General features: G+C 35.7%; 1 protein-coding gene and 1 long non-coding RNA gene across 4 annotated transcripts in view; one reads left to right on the top strand and one right to left on the bottom strand.

Annotated features, from left to right (window-relative positions):
• Window positions 1-18,237, top strand: part of LOC134173055 (uncharacterized) — a 314,635-nt gene that overhangs the window by 239,760 nt on the left and 56,638 nt on the right. The window lies entirely within an intron of this gene.
• CENPE (centromere protein E) overlaps window positions 1-18,237 on the bottom strand; it is a 36,482-nt gene that overhangs the window by 5,748 nt on the left and 12,497 nt on the right. The window contains exons 17-35 of one of the 3 annotated variants that reach the window (XM_062636710.1): window positions 18,051-18,218; window positions 15,994-16,068; window positions 15,616-15,735; window positions 15,124-15,258; window positions 14,334-14,511; window positions 13,722-13,876; window positions 12,407-12,721; window positions 11,290-11,601; window positions 10,631-10,789; window positions 9,562-9,762; window positions 8,352-8,621; window positions 8,103-8,240; window positions 6,994-7,206; window positions 5,878-6,015; window positions 4,794-4,994; window positions 4,559-4,702; window positions 3,201-3,413; window positions 1,798-2,007; window positions 1,071-1,280 (exon numbers count right to left, since the gene is read on the bottom strand). In XM_062636710.1, coding sequence (XP_062492694.1) covers window positions 1,071-1,280; window positions 1,798-2,007; window positions 3,201-3,413; window positions 4,559-4,702; window positions 4,794-4,994; window positions 5,878-6,015; window positions 6,994-7,206; window positions 8,103-8,240; window positions 8,352-8,621; window positions 9,562-9,762; window positions 10,631-10,789; window positions 11,290-11,601; window positions 12,407-12,721; window positions 13,722-13,876; window positions 14,334-14,511; window positions 15,124-15,258; window positions 15,616-15,735; window positions 15,994-16,068; window positions 18,051-18,218 — 3,555 coding nt within the window. Of the gene's footprint in view, window positions 1-1,070; window positions 1,281-1,797; window positions 2,008-3,200; window positions 3,414-4,558; window positions 4,703-4,793; window positions 4,995-5,877; window positions 6,016-6,993; window positions 7,207-8,102; window positions 8,241-8,351; window positions 8,622-9,561; window positions 9,763-10,630; window positions 10,790-10,946; window positions 11,106-11,289; window positions 11,602-12,406; window positions 12,722-13,721; window positions 13,877-14,333; window positions 14,512-15,123; window positions 15,259-15,615; window positions 15,736-15,993; window positions 16,069-18,050; window positions 18,219-18,237 lie in introns of all 3 variants that reach the window. The other 2 variants (XM_062636709.1, XM_062636711.1) reach the window with 2 other exon arrangements.

The following is an 18,237-nucleotide window of genomic DNA, read 5'->3' as shown; positions in this document are numbered from 1 at the left end:
GGGGCAAAAGAGAAGACAATGTGCTACAAAATTATATTTTATATAATATAAAATACATTTATATTAGAAATGTATTTCTGCATTAACTCAAACACATGCATTACAGAAACAAAATACTGGAAAGACTAACAGAGGCACACACAATTATTCACAGAGGTTTTTGTTAGAATGTATCCATTGACTAAAATAAGTGAAACCATTTGAGAGAAAATATACACATTGGACTATTCTAGAAATGTTTAACATGCCAGACAAAATGAAACTTCACATTGTCAGGAAATGACAACACTATACTAGATCTGTTTGGTGGAAGCTTTGATCCACAAAATACGTATGTCAGGGAATTCTTCCAAAAAGCCTGGCAACATTGGGAAATCCCTGAAGAAGTCAAGACTGGCTAATCTCTACAGGAAGCAGCTTTCAAATATGCTAAACTTAACAGGACAGAACTGAGTCAAAACACTGAGGGAAGAAGGGTAGTGAGCTCTTCATACTTCAGATCAATACTATTAAAAGGAATAGTATAAACAGACCAGGAACTTCCAGAATATCCTTGTTGTAAAAACTTCCCTACACCTAACTCAGAAAGTAGCGGATTCCCTCCCATAACCTGTTTCTTTGAGAAGTGCTCAATGCATTTGATCAAAAAGATAAAATCTCATGAAGTCCTGTTCGTTATGCACTTAACCCTGTAAAACACTTTTTCCAAAGGGGACAAGAGGTAAGAAGGTAAAAGAAGAGAAAGGAAGGCCAAGCTGCCAAGTTCCATAAGCAAAGTTATATAATAATTATGAACCTACAGCTTCCAGAATTCGGTCTAACACAAGCATACCTCCTCCACATATTTATCACCTAGAAAATTTTTCACAAAGCAAAGTTCCAAGTTTGGATACAGTAGGAAAGAAGTACTTGAAAATCTTTGGAGTATTCCTACCTCTTACAGTTAAGTATGAATACAGTAGAGTGCTGATGATAATGCATAATCTTTAAATAGCATTTTTTGTTTGTTTGCAATCAGATTAGAGGCATTTACAGAGTGCTTAGACACAATAAATTAGATTTAACATTACCTTTACTTTAGGATTCCAGAAGTTAATGACTTCTGAAAGCCTTTCATTATCTTTCCTTAACTCTTCTTTCAGTTCCTCAGCATCACAGTGAGCTCCTGAACAAGCTTCCCAAAACTGTGCAGTTTCTTTTCTAGCACTTTCTTCCTGCTGTAACTCTGACTCTATGCAGAGAAGTTCACTTTCCATTTCTGATATATCTTTGAAAATGCTCTTTACAAAGAGAAAAAAAGAGAGAATTCAAGTTTAAATATTGCTTTGTAACTACATGTCTAAATATACATTTTGCCCTTTTGGGCATCACTAGTTGCAGAAAGTCTGTTTTAGCATCTAATTATCACATAAAAGGAATTCTGCTATACTTAAGTTATACCCTACTGGGAAAATGAGTCTGTCATCTACATTCCTGGGGCAGGTGTGAAGGGAAAAAAATATGCATGTTAGTAAGTGTTTTATTGTTTTAAAAGTAACCTTAGTATTGGGAAGTATGCAATTTAAAGGGCAAATGAGTATATAACATTCCCACTACTTTATAATGCCTTTAATTTTGATATACTTGAGAAAACTTTATAGAAACTTCAAATTATAGAATTAGTAGCATAGAAACTACAAATTTTAATCCCCCCTTAAGTCTCAACAGATAAAAGCAATGCTATTAGATTAGCACCACCACATTACCCAATGCCTTAAAATATGCAAGTGTTTGTCTGAAAATTATTTCAGATACTACCTCTGCCTCCAAGTGCAAACTCTGCAGCACTTCACTGATGTTTAATTCTTGAGAAGACACTTCATTCTGGTTGAAATAGACCTTTCTTAGGTACTGAATCTGAGCTTGTAGCTGATCTTGTTTTCTCTTTTCCTCAAGCAATTCCATTTCATATTTGTTAACAGTAGCATAATAGTCTCTTTTCTTTGAGCAAACACGACTAAACAGGAACTGTTGGAGAAGCACAGGATGCATCAGTGAGTATGCTTTAAAATGGTACCTCACATCCCGGTAAAATTCCATAATTCAATCTGTTTACTTTCCTAGTCCATAGGTGCCCAGCACAACTAAAGCATGACCAAGCAAATCAAGTTCACATGAGCTGAATAACAGTGTCATTTAAGAATTGTAGCTGGACCAGCATTTCTAAAGGATGCCATTTTTTGTGGACTCCTAAAGAGGCCAGAAAGCCTGAAATGCGCTAGACAGCCTTCCATGAATCTAGACTTTGAAAAGCCAAGTGAGTTATTCATTGTTGTATTTATTTCCTCTTAAGAGTTGTGAAAGGTGTAGAAGATCTACAAGTATAATATCACTGTGCTGATTTAAAGCTTCAATCTAGTTGAACTTAATCTACTTAAACATCTTTAACCATAAAAGTTAAAAAGCGTCTACTGGAGGGAAAAAAAAGGCAAAACCTAAAGTTATGAAATAAGGTTCTTTGCAAGAGTTGCTTGCTACTGGCTATTTATAGAGATGACTGACTCTTGAGATCGTATGTCCAGTGTTTTTGTATACTGGATATGAACCTTGCCCTCTCCCCAGACCTGTGTGTCATCATGTCCCCACTGCTCCCCTCCCCGCCAAACCCCTTAGCATTTGATAGCAAATAAAGAAACAGAAAAATACTTTGTTTACTGTACTTCTGCATATGATAACAGGAATTCTTTCCCAATTGCCCTTAATTTTGATAAATTGAATCTGTTTCTCTACTGGACTACAAAATCGCAGAAGGTCCGCAAGGCTATAGAACTTAAACTACTTAGGTAGTCTTGCAGAGTACAAATGCATCTCCAAGGTATTCTTCATTGTGAGGGGAAAAAAACAGGCAACACATACTTAGGGGTCCATAATTTGCTCTATTGCATACAGAAAGAAAATTTCTTTTTCCAGTTAAAATGGATTAATATTAATGAATTACTCTGCAAAACAGCTGAACTACAATAAAAAACTAAGGTTTATTACCTAAATAGTTCCAGTTTTCCAGGATTGAAAAACATTTACCATCAATTTATTTTCTCCAAGATATGGATCCACAAAAAAAAAAGAGGAAAGCTAAAGTATAAAGAATACTAGCTCTTCATTTGAGAGCTTATTAAAAAACAACCCACACCAAAGCAATATGAGGCATTTTAAGTTGTTACCTTCAGTTTGTTCAATAAGCTCTGGAGATTTCTGTTTATTTTCTCATTTATAGTTTGAAGTATTTTGACTTGTTTACTCTGCTCCGATGAAAGCTGAGTCTCTATCGCAGCTATCACTACCTTCTGACTATTCAGTGCATTCTTTAGATTAAGTGACACTGTAGACAGACGTTCATACCTCTGCCCCATAGCTGGAAATTTCTCAAGAAGCTCCTAAATACAAGTGAAACAGATTAATTCATAGTAAAGAGTGATTAGCTTTAAACAGAAGCTTAAAATAAACCATCAGACTCTAGGATTAGCCTCTGCAGTATGTATTGGTCAATATGCTTCAAAGCACTCCCAGTAAACTGCAATTCAAGTATCACATACAAAGCTACATTCTATGTTTTAAACTATAAAACTTCCTCAGTATACTGCTTGCATCTCTGGTTCTTAGTTGAAAGAAACAGGATTCACCAGTTTAACTCTTCACCCCACCGTAAAAAAAAAACCAACCCAAAACAGTGGAACTAACATTTGTACTTGTTCTTGTTGGACACAGGGGATAAGATCAGAAAACTGCATAATAAGCAGACAATATCTTAACCTATTACAGAAGTCAGAAGGGGAGAGCACCATGAAGAGATCAACTAATGTTTACTTCCCTCAGTATTAGCTCCCTACTGCTGATGTAGGATAGAAAGTGTGGAGAAAGCTACACAACCAATTTTTACAATTTGGTCCTTTATCACTTTTGATGTTACACTGAAGATGCACCCAGGGCTTTTATAGCATATACAGAATGATGCCCAAATCTGCCGCATGCACTTACACAACTGTAATACAAAGGTACTCTACTTTAACATGTGCCATAAATATTCATAACTCCCAGTTTATTTTGGCTTTCAGTAGGTTAAGAGTACTTTCACATCTGTGAGAACACATTCAGGACAGTTAACTAAACAAAAGCTCTGATGCATTAGAGGATTTTCCTATGTTTTGGAAAGAAGCCATTTAATGGAATTGATTTATGTGAAACCAATTTATTTTTGATGGGAATGTTATTTTTGAAGGGAGGATTTGGGAGGGGTTTTACAAAAAGAAAATGATAAAGCACTGCTACATGACTAGTTCTTTTCATTGGGTGGCTGGACAGCAACAAAATCAAGTGATAACTAAGAAGTTCAACTGAATGAGGTGCACAGTCACTGAACAGCAACAGCAAATCATCTGAACCTGTGGTGTGTGGCATCTTCGCAGGATAAGCAAACAGTTTTATACATTATGCACAGAAGCAATGTTTATGCTCCAGAACAAAAGGTATTAAGTTTCTGGTTCTACGTGCATCCTTAAAATAAGGAGATAAGCAAGTTTACCATAATTTTGAAGTTTGTTTCCTTCAGTCTGTCATCAACCATCTGCTCTGCATTATTCAGGCCCACCTGAACGGACATATCATTCAGGTTTCTCTGCTTCAGTTGGTCTAGAGCACACTCCAGTTTTGCATTTGTTTCAGCACACTAAAATAATAATAATAAAAGTATAGATATTTAAGTACCATTCAAGAAGAGAAGTTACAAATAAGTGAGGTATGCAACTTGCAACACCTACCTTCTCAGAATTTTTTTGCAATTCTTCCTTGAGCTGGTCCCGCTCAGACCTGACATCCTGAAGAAGTTTTTGTAGCTCTTCTTTTTCTTGATTAATTACTGAGATTTCCTCTTTAAGTTGGGAAGAATGACTAGTCTTTTCAGCCAGTAACTGGTCTTTTTCACATGATACATTACTTAGCATCTCAGTTAACTGTTGAAGCTATAATAAACAGTGAAGAAAAAAAACAACCAAGAATTATGATTTGGTCCTGGTCTGTATGCTGTCCTCTGAAGTACTCAATTATGTCAAAGAGCACAATTTCCAATAACCCAGTAATATCCAGTAATAATTATCCAGTTATCCAATAATAATTCATACTAGCAGCAAGCAAAGCTTAAAAATATTTTTTGTGTTCTAATTGCTCAGAAAAAGAAATTAAAAAGGAAAAGAATAGCATGACTCCAAGAACTCTAGTCAACTTTGGTTTTCAGTAAAGCAAGAGGAAACAAAAAGGCAGCATATAGCCCCATCAGAAGAAAAAAAGTAACAGATCAGCATAAGAGAAGGGCAATGGAATTGCCTATTTGCTGTAATGAATAATAGAACATGTTTGCTAATGTGAAGCATTCCTTGGTTACTCTGACTCTACAGTCAAAGGAAGAGCTTGACAGGTGAAAAGCAAAGAAGTGAAAATTGTAAAGAGACTGAACTGGCAAGAAAGTGCAAGACTTTCTGAATAACATAGTTTGAAAGTATCCAAAGCACCAAGGATTCCAAACCCAATTAGGTTAGTACTGTCTACATAGTGCCTTTTGAAGTCAGAATAAATGTATCAAGCCTGCACACATTGGGTAAACTGATGTCCATCTAAAGGAGTGACCAACTGATCTGATTATGAGGCCAAGAAGATGAGGATGCTATCTCTATCACTAAAACTTGTAGGAAGTCCCTTGCCCATGTTCATGCTTGTTTAGCAACCATGAAAATCATATGGTGACAACAACAAAAAAAATTTAAATAGGATTAGTCTTAAGCAAAAGTTTAGCACATCTGTGATATAACATCAGAAGACAGAACAGCTACTAAAACAAGAACTCCTCACCTTGCTTGTTAGGCAGTCCTCCACAATCTCTGACCGCCTCTGAATCTTTGACAAATGTTCTTCCCTTTCTTCAGCTTTGATCTTCTCATTGCTGAGGAGTTCTTGCTGCCACTTCAATTCTTTTTCAGTTTCAAGAATCTGGAATAAAAATAGATCAACAAAAACAACATTAAAGTTATAAGACAGCATGTGAATCTACCTCTCACATATCAGGGCTTTCATTATTTCATACAAGTCAAAACATTTGGCACAAAACCCACCCTGCTTTAGTCCGAGTACAGGTTCTGTCCTTGAAAGCATTTCCTTTCACTAAGCAAAGCCTGGCAATTACATGAACAATTCGTCCAATTGTTTAGTAGCAAGATGCAAAATTAATTTGATAATCCAAGGTTGCTGATATTATTTTTTACATTAGTTAAGTCTATACATACTTAAAAGATCAGTAGCTCTACCTGAGGTTTTCTAAAATAATCCAAAAGCTTTTATATTTCTTAAAATTTGCAGAGTTTCTCTTAGAGAAAAAGATATTTACCAGACTGCCTTTTAACTTTAGAAATTATCATCTTAATTTTTGTTAACTACAAAATTGAATGAATTTTTCTGAAAAGCATGTCAACATAAGCATACCTTTCATGCAAATACTTGGGATACTGAAGTCAGTTCCTAATTTGCCAGGAAATAAGACATCAGGAAGGAGAAATAGTATCACTAATGAGTTCCTCTCTTCAATCCAGAATGAATTGAAGTGGTAGGAGAATTAAGCCCTTAGATATCAGTAAACCCAGCCCGGATTATCTACTATTTAGTGCTAAATCCAGAGAGACTGTAGATGAAGCAGGAATTTGTGGGGTGTTTGTCCAGCAGGTGGCAGACAACTGTGCCTAAACCCACAGTGGCACAATGACCAAAAGATCAGGGAGAGGATAAAGGGGGATTAAAAATCAGAGATTCCCAAGTCCAGATTGGATTAGTAAATTAAGTTTAGTTTACTGCCACTATGAAAAAGTGAAGAAAGAGAAACAGATATCAAATAACAGAAGGTTTCACAACCAAAGTAATTTAGAGTGGTACATCCTGCCTTTAAAATGTTATTCTATTAAGAGATTCTATACATACTCTCTCCTTGCTTTCCCGGCAGTCAGCTTCTAACTGATCTCTTTCAGCTTTACAAGTCTCTACTATTTTCTGCAGCTCATCTTTCTCCCGACTGATTTTCTCAAGCTGCTGAGAGAAATGTTCATTCGTTGTTCTTTCAATTTGTTCTTTTTCTGCCAGTAGCTTGCCATATTCCGAAGAAACACTAGTCAGGTGTCCAGTTACTTCAGTGAGCTTAAAGAAAAAAGAAGAAACAGTATTAATACATTTAATAATCTCTAGCATGGATAGAAGTCATTTGGCAGACAGAACGCTACTGGTCTGGGTTTTGGTTGTTTTTCTTTTTCCTCCAAACTAATTTATTAAATTTTTTTTGTTCTAGTAATCAGGTTCTGATTTAAGAAGTGTTACTGGATCGTATTTCACAAGCACTGTCTGTACATATGGGCTATTATAACTGGACTACAGAAGACACCTCCATTAGATAACTGCTACAGTAAACATCGGAAAATGTAAATCATGCTTAAGTCAATAAAATTTCAGTGCTTCTGTCTCACTTTTAACTGGTAGATAAAAGTAAACATGTTTATATTGCAGTTCCATAAAAATTACTCCAATGCTGTATCCACAGCAGATAAACATTAATGCTTGTGAAAATCAAGCCTAATAGTTTCAGACATGAAAACAGTAAGTAGATAAGAAATTTATGATACTGCAGCAAATCAAAGAATGAGCTAAACTGCCTTTTAGTTGCTCAAGTACCTTCAGAATTACATAGCTAACACATTATGAGAATTTAAAGAGTTTAAGACTTGGAAAATGCATTGAGGTCAAAAGACCAGTACTGATACAGTATTCCATCATTCAGCACTAACGCATGTTTAGTTGTAAGTAAAAGGTTGTAGCTTGCAAGTCAAATTGCAATTGATGATCTTTTCACTGCCTTGGTTTCTACTGAATTCTTTTGAGAAGCAGCACAGTGCAGACAGGGCATAGGGGGAAAGAAGGAAAAAACTTTTAATTGAGTTTCATTATTGCCGTTACCAAACCCATAAAAACTGTGGCCTGCAGAGGACATGGGTTACCAATCCTGAGAGAATTGTAGTTTACTTGACAAAACTGCATCTGACCTTCTGCTGGAGTTCATCAGTTGTTTCCTTCAGCACCTCTTGTGCTTTCAAGAGTTGATTTTCTTTCTCTGAAAGACTTTCTTTTAACTCCGCAAGAGAGTTTTGAGCACATCTCAATTCTTCCTTCATTTCTGAATTCTTTGGACACAAGACAGTTAAAGTACATTAAAACCAGAACAATGCTTCCAAAATTTAAGACTGAAGTTTACTAAGGCTATTACCCTCAAGGAACAGAACTATTTCTCTTACCATACTAGTTGTCTGCTGTATAGTTTCTCTTAGCTGGTCACTTTCATTTTGGAGATTCTCCAGTTGCATTTTAAGATTATCTCTTTCTGATAAAATGCTCAGTTCCTGACAGTCATGCAGTTTTGGATTCAAATCTGTTCTCCCCATTTGTTCAGATTCTCTTGGACATTCATTGGCCTTCGCTTCCTCCATTTCATGCAGTTTCTTTTGTGCCTGGCTCAGCTCTTCTCTCAGAGGAAACAATTCTTGCTCAATAGGTTTTTCTTCAATCTGTGGTATCTATTTTATAGAGAGACAGAAGTCAACACATTTGGGGAAGTAGCTTTAAAGAGAAAACATCTCTCACCCTTAACAGGTTGATCACGTAAAATGAGCAGAAGCAATGTCTGAGATTTTTCTTCCAGAATAGTAAGATTTGACTGAACACAACACACAATTCAAGGTTCTTGAAATGAGACATGTAAAAGCACACATTTGAAGTAAGAACTTCTGAAACAAGTTAACCAGAAATAGAATTTCATGACTATAGTTTAAGCTTGAGGGCAAGGGGTAAGCAGAAGGAGAAAACACAAGAAAACCCTCCAAACCCAAACCAAAAACCCCAACAACACCCCCCTCCCCCAAGCTACTGAGCCCTAATCAGTTTTTCTAGTCTTAATAGTAGACAATGGTGCCAAACCAATTATTTTCTTGACATTTGTCTACTCTCCCATAAATACAAAAATACCTACTTCACTTTTTTCCAAGTGTACTATGTACAAACACATTTTATACACATACATAATATATACAATCAGCATATCCAACGGCAGAAAATGTTGGCTGCAGTATCCCTTTCACTACCTGGAAAACAGTCAGTTCTAGCTATGCTTTGAAAAAGCAGAACCACCCTTTCCAGGTGAGCAATTTTTAGTTTAGCTACTTAATCTTAGTTTTAACTACTTTCAGAACTACATCTGTGTAGATCAACTCAGAATACCACCATCCTGTATCAAGTTGAAACTGAATTTACAAAAGTGTTTGTCTTTCTACTACTAGCTGTCCAAACAAAACAGTATGAGTGGGATATATTCCAAAGAAACAATACTAGTGTTTAATGGTCTGTAGTCAAGTAGCAGGATCCTTTCTCCAGTTTTGTTTTGCAAGTTATTTTCACACAAGCTGATGTCTAAATAAGCATCAGTAACCACTACAGCTTTCACATAATTACCAAAGCTCCTTCTCCTTCTTGTCTGTGATGTAAACTGTCCAGTTTATCCCGCAGTGAATTGTTCTCTTCTGTGAGGGCAAGTATTTGTTCCTTTTGTACCCGAAGTTCATCACTCTCTCTACGGTTATTTACCAACTTTTCCTCAGCAAGCTGGTCTCTCTCTGATGTGATGATTTTTATTTCTTCTGTCATTTGCGATATCTACAAAAAACATGCAAACACGTATTTCCATCAATTCAAAACCAAAATTAAATGCAAATGTTTGATATACTTTACTACACTATTTTTAACAAACAATTGTAACCAATCTAGAAAAACTTCAGAACTAGGTCTTTTGCCTTTGTCAATTTGTTCTAAGTGCTAACCTTTGACCAGTCTCTTCTGCCATATTGGGCAGATTTTATCTGGAAAAAGTCTGAGGGGAAGCAACCAAAGAAGAAACACCTATTGGATGATTTTTATGCATCTGTTCCAAAGCATGCAAATGCTGAATTTATAACCATTGATTTACTGGGCCTGGCAGCTGATATACTTCAAGAAAAATATATTGTTACATACTATAGATTCTCCCTCCAGAGAAACCGTGCTACTGCAGCAACTGTTTAACATACAAAATTCTCATCACCCTTGTCAGTTTTCGAACAAACAAGCACAAAAACAGGTGGATCAGCCTTCTGTTGTGTGTTGGGAATAGAGATGCCATTGACAATCATGTGTTACACTTCTCATTGGGACTGAGCATTATAAACCATTAGCCTTATTCCTACCCTACATAACCTTCATCTCTTTTTCCGTTTGTCATCTAATGCCACCACTGAAAGTAACAACCATGGGGCACATTTGTTAAACAAAGATTTATTAGAGTATATGTTACAGCTTGAAGCCCTATAGAAATTGATTAGCAATTGGTAAAGATTTGGATCAGACAGTATTAATTTCTTGTCCACTTTTCACCAAAGCCCCAGAAATTTCCTAAAGGACAAGCTTAAGAGACTATAAGCAGACTAACTGGGTTTGTTTTCAGTACTGGAAAACCTATTAAAAGCATTTTTTTTAATTAATGTCTTACCTGTATTTCAAGTTCCTTAATGTTTTTCCCTAGTGCCTCTTCAACGCTCAGAATTTGAGCCTGTTTTTCAGAAATACTTTTTTCCAGATTCTTGACAGTGTCCTGGGACTCCTTGAGAACACTCTGTGTATTTCTCAGTTCTTCATGTGCCAGAATGTTCTTTAAGAAAAAAAAAAAATCCAGAAAAGAAAAAAAGAAATTTTTCAACATTAGTAAGCACACTGGTTAAAAAGCACAAACAGCAAACCACACAAAAACTAACTTCCTGACATATTTCAGTATAGTTTATACTTGTTCTTTTGAATTAATGTTTTACCTGTATTTCAAGTTCTTTAATGTTTTTCCCTAGTGCCTCTTCAACACTCAGAATTTGAGCCTGTTTTTCAGAAATACTTTTTTCCAGATTCTTGACAGTGTCCTGGGACTCCTTGAGAATACTCTGTGTATTTCTCAGTTCTTCATGTGCCAGAATGTTCTTTAAGAAAAAAAAAAATCCAGAAAAGAAAAACAAATATTTTTCAACATTAGTAAGCACACTGGTTAAAAACCACAAACAGCAAACCACACAAAAACTAACTTCCCAACATATTTCAGTACAGTTTATACTTGTTCTTACACTTAACATGTATGGTCAATTTCTATAAAGGCAGAATTCCTACCATTGAAACAGTGTCCTTGATATCCTCTTTGAGTTGGTGTGCCTCAGCTTGGAGAGACTCCTCTTTTTGCTTCAAGTCATCTCTTTCCTGGGTTAGAACTTCTATTTCTTCCTGACATGCAGTAAGCTGCTGAAGAATTGCCTGGATCTCTGAATCCTTGGCTTTCAGTTTCAACTCCATAATCTTTTCTTGCTCTTTTAATTGCTCCATTTCATTCAACTTCTGCTGAGTCTGAATGAAATCATCTTTTACCTCAAGAAGCTGTTTGTGCTCCGCTGTCTTTTCTTCCAGTTCCTTCATTTTGCTAGAGAGCTTTAGTTTGCAAATGAAGAGCGAATATACTTTCATTGTAGCGCAAAACTGCATAATGCGTACCATGTTCTCACAGAATCTTGTATTAACATAGAAAGGGTGAGAGATGCTAGCTTTCAAACAGCAAATAGGAAGTTGATAATTTAATTTTTAAGTCACTGCTTATATTCTTGCCTACATTACATAAACCACATAAATGCTTAACAACAGAAGTCTTACTAAAACATAGCAACATGCACAAAGTGGTATAGCTTAGGAATTATCAAATCCATAGCTGGAATATGACAGCCATATCAGTGCCAAAGTCTTGTCAAAATATGCATCCTGTTTCTATATACAGTTCCCTTTTTTCCTTAAAGTTTTTGGTTTTGTTCCCCCTCCCCCTCTTTTTAATTGCCATCTTATGAAAGGATGTTCTTCAGTTTATTTTGGTCTGTTCTAAACAGACTCCAGTTCCTGATGAGGAACCTTTGTTTCTATGACTTTAGATAGCCATAGCAGCATATCTGAAAAAAATATTGCATAATAAAGATATAATTTAAGAACAGGAAAAGAAGAATTAAAAGGTCAAATACAGAAGAACACAGAACAACATATACTTTGCCTAGGAAGAAAGAGACCACTGAGCTGCAGAATCCTGCAACCTTATACACCAGGCATAGAGTAAGTAATACCCACTCAAGCTAGACTGATTTAAATTCTAATGTTATTTATAGCTTCAAGACTACTTCTCTAAAGTTTGTTTTTATACTATTAACAGATTCCTCATGTCTTAATCTGTAAAAAGGAGCAAGGTGACACTGACCTCTAATTTCACTTCATCCAAAGTTACTTTAGACTCTTGTGCTTCTTTAGATAGCGTATCTATTTGGATCTTCATGTGTTTATTGTTTTCTGATGCAGCTGCATATTTTTGCTGTAGTTCTTCATGGAGCTGTTTAAGTGCCACATATTCCTGGTCAGACTTTACATATTTAAGTTGTGCAGCTGCTAGATCATCTTTTGATTTTCCAATTTCCTCAGTCATATGTTTAAATCTAATTTCATTATCAGCTACTTCAGAGAGCAGCTTTTCTCTTTCCAATTTTAATAAGCATAGCTCCTCACATTTCTCAAGAATCTGCCAACAGAAAAGTAATATTAAATAGCATTTTCTAAGTCAATTTTTGTCATAGCTGCAAAATAAAAATATGTACATGTGCAGATATAGGAAATAAAGCACAGGCAAACACAGCACAGTATATTGCATTTTGCTGTACTGGGAGGGAGCTGCCTCGCAAACAATCCTTCAAAGAGAAGCTAGACAGATAAGCCCCTGCCAAAGCCTTGAAACCTCTCCTCCAGCTGTTTACATATTCTTTAAGTACTTTTCCTGTGTTTGAGCTAGGTCTGGACTGATACTCCTGGCTGAATATTCAGATGTATTAATACTTATAAACTCTGTATCATGAAGAAAGTTGTTAACATGTAATTAAGCTTTGTTTAACAGTGGAAGGAGACCACTGGAAAGGTTTGGAACATTTTGCAAAGCATTCATGAGTTTGTGAGATTACTTGCCCTGGATAATTTTCCTTGCACATACTTAGTAGCAGGTACTTAAGGTTAAAGAAACTTAACATGTTTGCAAACATTTTCTAAGACATTTATAGCAAACTTGGTCTACGAAGCCCTGACTCACCAGTAAACTGCAAAGTTTCCTTAAGTCTCCTAGGATTTCCAAGCTAAATCTCTTGCTTCTCAAGAAGCATTTCTACTAAGAGCTCTTGAAATTTTCCCTTCACCCAGTTAGACAAAAGTTCAGTTTTAGATCAGTAAACCAGGATGAAACACCATTACACATATACACAGTTATCAGTGGTAACCATGGTAAGTAGGCAAGCAAATGCTGGACTAGAAATTCCTGATTAACTATAGTAGACTCTATGACTAAACATGGGATTTTGAATTTATTCCTAGCTGAAAATGTTAAATGCCTGAGGAACAATTTACTCAGCTTAGTTACAAAATCTCAGTTACTTGATTCAAGACAACTTTTTGCTTTAAGTCTTTATACCCAGTAGGTATCCACTGATATGTTACCAGCCAAGTACACTATAAAAACAAGGAAAAAGATTGTTTACCTCTTTCTGCTGTATCTCAACAGTATTTGGTAGATACTGAAATTCTGCTAGCTCATTTACTTGTTTTTGTAAAAGTACATTCTCTTTCAATGCTTCTTCTAGTTCTCTTTTTAAGTCAGCTGCCTTTTTTTCCACCTCCTCAAGAGAGCACAGATCTAGAGAATTAACAAGTTTAGATTAATAAGAGTGCAAGAGAAGAAAAGCATGTTTAAAAGTAAACAAAGTTCATAATGCATTCTGGACATCATATTGAGATAATTCTAGGAAAGTGTGTTTTACAGTGGCCAGCAATTAAAAGATAAAACTACTGGCTTGAATTCCATCATCATTTGTTAGGTTGTCATCCAGTCTATTTCAGATTCTCCCTGACAACGCTAATTAACTTGACTGTCTTTATGCAAAATAAAAAGCATTAAGTTGATGTTTTCCAAATAGTTCAAGAAAGTGCTAAAGCAGTTACTATGTGCCGGCAATACCAGACACTCAGTATTTTCATACCGACAGAAGCTCCAAGTGTTTGAAAAGACAAGCTAAACTCTTACCTATTCCCCTGCCATTGCAGGAAAAAGGGAAGAGAGGGGAGAAGAATAAAAGCACCACCTGGAACAGTACCTTTTGGAGCTTTACCCTCCATCAACAAAGTTAGCCTGATGTTTTCTTGAAATACAGACTGCAACTCTTTCTGCAAGTCAGCTTGCATTTTTTTGTAGCTGGCTTTTCCTGCTTCTATTTGGCTTTGATATAATTCAACATCCTTCTGCATTTGCTTGTAATTCTTTGAAAGTTCATTCTTCAAGAAAACAAAAAGAACCAACAATGCAATTCATACACAAAATGAAAGTCTACCTGTTTGACATTTAAATACTGCATCTGTCACATTTCCTGTTGTCACCTTGAACAAGTCTGGCCTTGATAATCACGGCAGAATAAGCCACGATTTAACAACTGCATTCTTGTCAGAGCCTTATAACAAAACATACCTTACTTTAGAGGTCAGGGTCATAATTATGTCTACAATTTTGCCTTTACTCCCTCAAAGCAAGCCTTAAAGTCACACTTCTCAGACTTCGTATTTTTTTCTTTTTCAATTCTCTGGTAAAATTAGATTTGGAGTCTTATGTCCCAGTAAGTCCTGAAGTCTGCTCATTTGTACTCTCTCAGTACACCAAAAGCTAACCACCTACTCCTGTGGAAGAAGTCTGTTTTCTTTTTCCCTTTCTTCTGAAGACCCATTTTCCATGAATTCCATAATAAAAACATTACTTGAAGCACAAGTCTTTTGCTTTCTCTAAATACTCTGTAACATTTGGTCTTTACTGATTGCCTTCTTTACCAGTCTAGGAGCAGATAGGCCGTTAACAGCATTTTGTGCAGCTATAAATGCTGTTTAAATAGTACTTGCCATCTTTTCCTTCAGCTCCAAGTTTTCAGTTCTGAGAAAAGCAGATTCTTTTTTGGCATCCAAGGCTATGCTTTCACTATCTAAGAGAGACTTATTCAGCTGCTGGATTTCCTCAATTAGCTTATCAGAATCTCCCTGAAAAAGAAAATAAACACTCAGATATCAAAAAAATATATAGACATAATAAAGCAAAGGTGCTCATTATAATGCATTTAAAATGTAAATACAGACTTAGAAAACTTGGGAAGTTTACTCTAAAATGAAAAGTAGCAGGCTCATTTGACGGATGGGATAAAGAGCAGAATTTCCCATAGCTTTATTTCACCAGAATACATCTGTATGATAATACAGTAATTAGCATTTTTAGCTGTGTAAAAAGTTTTCCTGATGTGTAGGGAAGCAGATTTCAATTACATCTAGAGGTTACACCCCAAATTAACCCACCTTCAACAAAACCAAAACCACCTCTCAACCCAGAAAATGCAAATTTACCACTGAAAAAGATGTGTCCTTTTCTGCTCCTGCTTTTTGCAATTCTTCCACATGCTTTTGTAATGCGCTTATTTTGTTCTCTCTTTCTTTCAGCAGTTCCAATTTGGACTTCATTTCTGCCTAAAAATTGGAGAAAAAGAAAAGCAGAAGAAAGATTCTAGTGCCCAGTTTGTTTTTTCAGGTAAGAATTTAACAAAAGAATGTTTTGCTCATAGTAAGCATTCACAAGTTTTAGACATATCCCCCATACAGCTAATAAGATTAACCAGACCCCACTGATTCCTAGGTTGTCCTCAGCAGACAGTGTTTAAAAAAAATAAACAAACCAAGCACATTTCATACAAGTCTTACTGCATGTAAATTCATGGACAGGCTCACCTCAAGTTCCTCATTGTACACTTCAGCATTTGAAACTAGACTCTTTAACTTGGTAATTTCATGCATTAGTTGCATCTGTGGAGCAAATGGAAGCAAAATTGCAGAGAATGTTAGTAAGCACCCACACCATTAGTTTTAGTTGCCAACACCATGAAAATAAGCAAGGTCTGTCTTGTGTTTTCTATTAATAGGCAAACCATATACACACACATCTATTTAAACAGTAACAGAGCAAGTTGGTAGGTATCCTTTCAGACAGACAAGATGCAAAGCTGTTTCAGTAGCCTTGTAATTAAAAAGGATTCAAGTGCATTTTAATCTGTAACAGCTTGAGAAGCAAGAGCAAATTAATGCAGAAATTGTACAGCTATGATACTTCAAATTCTAGTAATGTTAAGCAGCTTTTTATGCCACAGTGCAGATATTTGTGATTTAAACTGTTCACTAACAAAATGAGCAGGTGCCAAAACTTAGGTGAAGCAAGGCACAAAAACATTTCAGTGGCATCCTCTGAAAGGAGGCAAAGTAGAAGACTGGATAGAAAAGCATGTGTAAAATTGAGGAACTCCTTTCTTTTGGTCTTTTTTAGAGAAGCTCTACCATAAGCACTCATCTACAAGTCACAAGCATGGGCAAGGTGAAAATACAACCTATAATATTAAGATCAGTGAAAAAACAACTTTAAAATAAGCACACTCCTGTATTTTATGTAGTTCAGAATACAGTGAGAAGAAAACCAATCTGTAATCTTTAAATCAGAGGATTGTTTTAGAATATATGGTACAATACTACTGTCAGAAGTCAAATGTCATTATTCAGAATCATAATTTACCTGTATGTATCTGTGGTGATTTAAATTGATGGATTTTAACCAATGTTTTTAGTGAAATATGTGACCTTTCAGTATTGCTGTAATTAATCTGCTACATAGGTATCAACAAATGTTTAACAAATCTTTGCAGATAAGGAAGATAACACAATTAGTCTACCATACAAAGGCTCTTCTAAAAAGAATCTTAAGTACAAGCTAGATCAAAAATCTGTTATGGATCCATTTTGTTTAAGATCTATGAATATTTGTAGGGAACACAATGGAAGTTGGAGGTGATCTTATTAGATTGTAACCCAAGTCAACAGTGCAAAATGATGTAACTTCAGCTTCAAACTTAGTTTCTTATTCAGAGGATACTGAACAGACTTGTATGTACATGCAATCTGCCGAGAAGGCATCAGGAAAGAAATGGATTAATATATCCATGTCTCAATACCTCAAGCTGGTTTGACAGTTTTGGTTGGGTTGGGGTTTTTTGGTGTGGTTTTGCTGTTGTTTTTTTTTGCTGTGACTGATTTCGCAGTCTACTCCTTGTGCAGCTAAAACTTAACAAGTAAGACATTTTAGGTTACAGAATCAGAGCATAAAACACTTGGACAGAAAAGGAACATCTCCACTAAGAACATTAGAATGTGAAGAGAACTGAAAATATTTCAGCATTTCCTGGAAGTCATCCAGTAGGTAGCTTTACTTTCTCTGACTTCTTGGCAGAAAATTCAATGTTTCAATTTTCCAGACATGACTATTATTTTTATTGTTTTCATTGCAAAATTAAACAATGTTAGAAGTCAATACCCACATAGTTTGAAGGACTATCAAAAGCTAGAGCTATCTTTGATTGTAAGCCAAGATGTTTTCCACACAAAATATGAAGTATGGTTTAGCAACAGTACAGTAACTTCAGATCAGCTCCAAAACATGTAGCAAAACAACTGTCTCCTACAGAAGTTGAGTGAAATTCAGATCATACATATATGAAAACAATGAATATGTACACACACACAAATGTGTTTAACCAGGCTTCAGTAAGAAACTTTCAAAAAATTTAAGTCTGAATTTTACATTCTGAGTAAATACAGTTTGAGCCCTGTCTTCACTTATTCTATTGCTGAATGTAGGTATAAACACCATCTGTAAATCAAGATCCAAGATTATGTACACTGAATAAACTCTAGAAAACATCTGAGCACAGAGGAATTCTTACCTCTATTTCAATGGACCTTACCTCATGAACTTTCAGTGTTTGGTTTTCCAGTGCTTCAAATTCATCCAGTTCTACTTTTTCCTTGAGTTTCTCCTTCAATTCATTTATTTCTGATCTTAACTGCTCATTTTCCAATACTAGGTTGTTAAAGTTAGCTTGCAGGACATTGATCTCATTTAAAGCAACATCCTGAAGAAGCACAAGAAAC

Source organism: Pezoporus occidentalis, unplaced genomic scaffold, assembly GCF_034315485.1.
Source record: "Pezoporus occidentalis ecotype Australia unplaced genomic scaffold, CSIRO_AGI_Poc_V1 ctg49, whole genome shotgun sequence".
NCBI lineage: Eukaryota > Metazoa > Chordata > Aves > Psittaciformes > Psittacidae > Pezoporus > Pezoporus occidentalis.
Note: the sequence above shows the minus strand (reverse complement) of the source record. Positions and strands in the feature narration are given on the sequence as shown.